At 72.3% G+C, this 3,134-nt stretch overlaps 2 protein-coding genes across 2 annotated transcripts in view; both read right to left on the bottom strand.

Moving 5' to 3' along the window:
- Positions 1 to 2,052, bottom strand: part of ODF3 (outer dense fiber of sperm tails 3) — a 3,049-nt gene extending 997 nt beyond the window's left edge. Inside the window, exons 1-4 of the mRNA XM_004695089.2 lie at positions 1,110 to 2,052; positions 728 to 928; positions 281 to 382; positions 33 to 154 (exon numbers count right to left, since the gene is read on the bottom strand). Coding sequence (XP_004695146.1) covers positions 33 to 154; positions 281 to 382; positions 728 to 928; positions 1,110 to 1,218 — 534 coding nt within the window. The 5' untranslated portion in view covers positions 1,219 to 2,052. The remainder of the gene's footprint in view (positions 1 to 32; positions 155 to 280; positions 383 to 727; positions 929 to 1,109) is intronic.
- Positions 2,053 to 2,255: 203 nt separating this feature from the next.
- SCGB1C1 (secretoglobin, family 1C, member 1) overlaps positions 2,256 to 3,134 on the bottom strand; it is a 3,361-nt gene continuing 2,482 nt past the window's right edge. Inside the window, exons 2-3 of the mRNA XM_012734361.1 lie at positions 2,531 to 2,911; positions 2,256 to 2,404 (exon numbers count right to left, since the gene is read on the bottom strand). Coding sequence (XP_012589815.1) covers positions 2,372 to 2,404; positions 2,531 to 2,911 — 414 coding nt within the window. The 3' untranslated portion in view covers positions 2,256 to 2,371. The remainder of the gene's footprint in view (positions 2,405 to 2,530; positions 2,912 to 3,134) is intronic.

Below are 3,134 nucleotides of genomic sequence, written 5' to 3' on the forward strand. Positions count from 1 at the left end.
GAGGCTGAGGCCGTCCGGCACAGCGCCCTTGCCTTGTGCAGGTCGTCGCTGAAGCTGCCCAGCTTGCTGCGGCCCTTGATGGAGAAGGAGGGCTGGGAGGCCTTCCCGACCGCGCGGGGCCCCATCACCACGGGCAGCATGTAGGCGGCCGGGCCTGGGGAGCGCGGGCCTGAGTCTCCGCGGGCGCCCCCAGCTCCTCCCGGGCCTTCTGCGTCCCGCCGCCCGCCTCTCCCCCAGCGGGATCCCGACCGCCGGCCCGGCCGTCAGGGTCCCCGTGCACCTGGGGTGCTGTCCACGCGGAAGGTCTTGGTGCGGGCGGAAATGGAGTGGCTGGGCGCCGCGTCAAACACGTGCTTGGCCGATCTCTCGGGAAAGTAGTCGCCTGGGGGAGGGGGCGGCGCAGGGCTGCTTGCCCGGGGCTCTGGGGGCACCTCAGGCCCCCGGGAATGGTGGCCGAGACCCTTCAGAGGACGTCCAGCTTGGAACACGGGGGGGGCACTCGAGGCGGAAGGAAGGGCCTGACCCGGGCCTGGGCCAAGGCCTCCGTCGGAGACCGGCCTGCCCAGACCTGGGCTGAGGGGTTCAGGGCTGCGCTGGGGCAGACAGGTGCCCTGTGGCTGGTGACCCCCGAGTGGGGGAGGGTCAGGGCCGTGCCCCCACCCTGCCCCTTGCGGGGAGCCCCGTCCTCAGCAGGGCTGGGCAGGGCCGAGGCCGGCCAGTCACTCACCGGGCCCAGGAGTCAGCAGGGTCTTGGTGTGGTAGCGCCCCAGGATGGAGTAGGCGGGGCCGAGGTCATTGCCAGTCCTCAGGATCTTGGGGTTCACACTGTAGCGGGGCCCTGGGGAGCAGTTCTCTGCCAGGAGCATGGGGGCCCCCCGGAAGCTGTAGGCCGGCGCCCGCCGCTTGGTAGGTGTGTGCTTCATAAATCCTGTCGGGCGGGGACATTGAGTGGCCTGGGGTGGCACCCACCCCCTGGCCCAGGGGCCCACGGCTGGGGTCAGGGGCCATCTCCTGGTCTCCCCAGACCCTTTCTGGCCCACCCCCAGAATCCCCCTGGCTGGCCCAGACCCCACAGGCCCCAGAGTCCCGTCCCGGCCATAGACACTTACCTGTGGTGGGCGGGATCAGGTACTTGGGCCCGGGGCTACTGTAGAGGGCCATGATGGGCCCCCTGGGACGGTGGGGCCTCCAGGCGCCCACCCACACCTCTTCTGCCATGGCTGGCTCTGTGCACAGGTGCGCGGGTGACCAGGTGCTGGGGGTGTCAGGGCTGTGGCCACACCCTCCTCAGCAGGGGCACAGGGGCTCCTGCCTGGGGTCAGGTGTCTGCTGTGCCCTGGCCCACGCCAGGGGGCATGAGGCCTTCACAGCACGTCTGTCCCCTCCGTGCCTTGCTGGCCACCACCTTGGCTTTAGGGGCTTGGAGGGCCGGGGCGTGGGGCAGTGGGCGGGAGCGGTGCTGTTCTTGGCCGGGGCTGTGCTGGGCACAGCGCCGGAGGCTGCGTGGAGGGGTCTCACCTCTTGGTCCAGCAGCCGCCCCCTGGCACCCTGTGGACCAAGCTACCTACAGAGGCGGCCCTGGCCTTGGTGCCGGGGGCCTGGAACCGGAGAGGGGAGAGGGCCCCCCGCCTCTGCTCTCCTCCCGCTGGCTTTCTCCTTCCCTGTTCCCTCCTGCTGTCCTTTTCCCTGGGGGCTTCTAGAACTGGGAGGGGCCACCCCCAAGCCTAGAATGCCAGTGTGGAGGGAGGCTTCTAGATCACCTCTGTGATGGAGACAATGGGCTCTGTCTCCCGAGGCACCGGCTCCCCAGGGGTGACGGCTGAGGGCCTGGGCGGGCGGGGAGGAGCTGGCCGCTGGCCCGGTCAGCCCTGCCCGGGGGAGCCGGGGCTGGGAAGCCAGGCGCAGCTCTGGCCGGGGGTCCTGGACCGGGTGAGGGTCTGGGTGGTCCCGAGAGCTGCCGGCGTCCTCTCTCAGACGGGGCCCTCCCAGCTGCCCAGGGCCTGGCGCTGAGTGGCCGCCCCCTCTGCCTTGGCCTGCAGGTGGGTGCCCCCCCCGGCCAGTGGCCCGTGTGCCCCGGCGGCTCCACTCCGGCCGCCCCCGCACCTGCCAGGCTGGCCGGCGCCACCCCTGCGCCTGCCCCCCTCCCCGGGGGCCTCTAGCCCTGGGCCCTGCCCCCACCAAGGCGGTGGTGGCCGTGGGGACCGCCCTGCGGGGCCCTGCGGGGTGGGGGTGCGGCGGGAGACAGGGGCTGAGGCTGCGCTGCGGGAGGCTTTATTGATCCGACAGTCCGGGGAGCCGCCCTCGGCCACTGTGGTCAGTGGTGCTGCGGTGCTGGCTGCTCTGGGCCGGCTCCATGTGGTGCCCGGGGTCGCTAGGAGCTGTCCAGGGTGCCCAACACTTGTACCTGGAAAGCAGATGCGCGTGGGCAGGAGGCCGTGGGGGGGCGCTGGGGGTGCTGCCCTGGGCGTTTGGCGGAGGCCTGGCGGTAGGGCCGTGCGTCCTGCCAGGGGAGCGGGCCCAGCTGCCCTACCAGCAGCTTGACCAGCTCCGCCTTGTGCGTGGGCTGCAGGCCATCGATGCAGGACTTGAGCTCGCCCAGCGCAGCCCTGGCCTCGTCGTTGACCTCAAACTTGCCCAGGGGCCCCTCGTACAGCTCCTCTGGGGTCCCCACCAGCAGTGTTTGCAGGAAGTCCATGAAAAACTCATTGGTGTCCTGTCCCGTGGCCAGCCCTGCGTGCAGACAAGGTGACCTGGGGTGGGCGCAGCCCAGCCGGCTGCCCCCCCGCCCGCCTGCGGCCTCTGGACTGCCCCGTGGCCCAGTGGCCCCCCTCACCCTCCTCCCCGCCTCAGGTCTCCCCCTGAGCCCCCAGAACCCGCCTGCCCCCGCTCTCCGCCCCTCCCCCCAGCTGCTCTAGTGATCGCTGCGGGAGGGCGAGCCGGGGCGCTGGGGGCTGCCGTGCCCGGGCGGGCCAGGTTGGGGCAGCGGCTGGGGCTGGGCTCTGTTGGTCTTGCCTGGCGGCTGGGGTGGCCCGCGGGCAGGGGTCACGGGGCTGAGGGTGGCGGGTCGGCATCCGGGGACGCCTCTGCTCCCTGCCAGGGGCTCGGGCCGGGTGTCCGCCCCGCGTCGGTGCGGG

This window comes from Condylura cristata, unplaced genomic scaffold (assembly GCF_000260355.1).
Source record: "Condylura cristata isolate star-nosed mole 26May11 unplaced genomic scaffold, ConCri1.0 scaffold00054, whole genome shotgun sequence".
In the NCBI taxonomy this organism is placed as follows: Eukaryota; Metazoa; Chordata; class Mammalia; order Eulipotyphla; family Talpidae; genus Condylura; species Condylura cristata.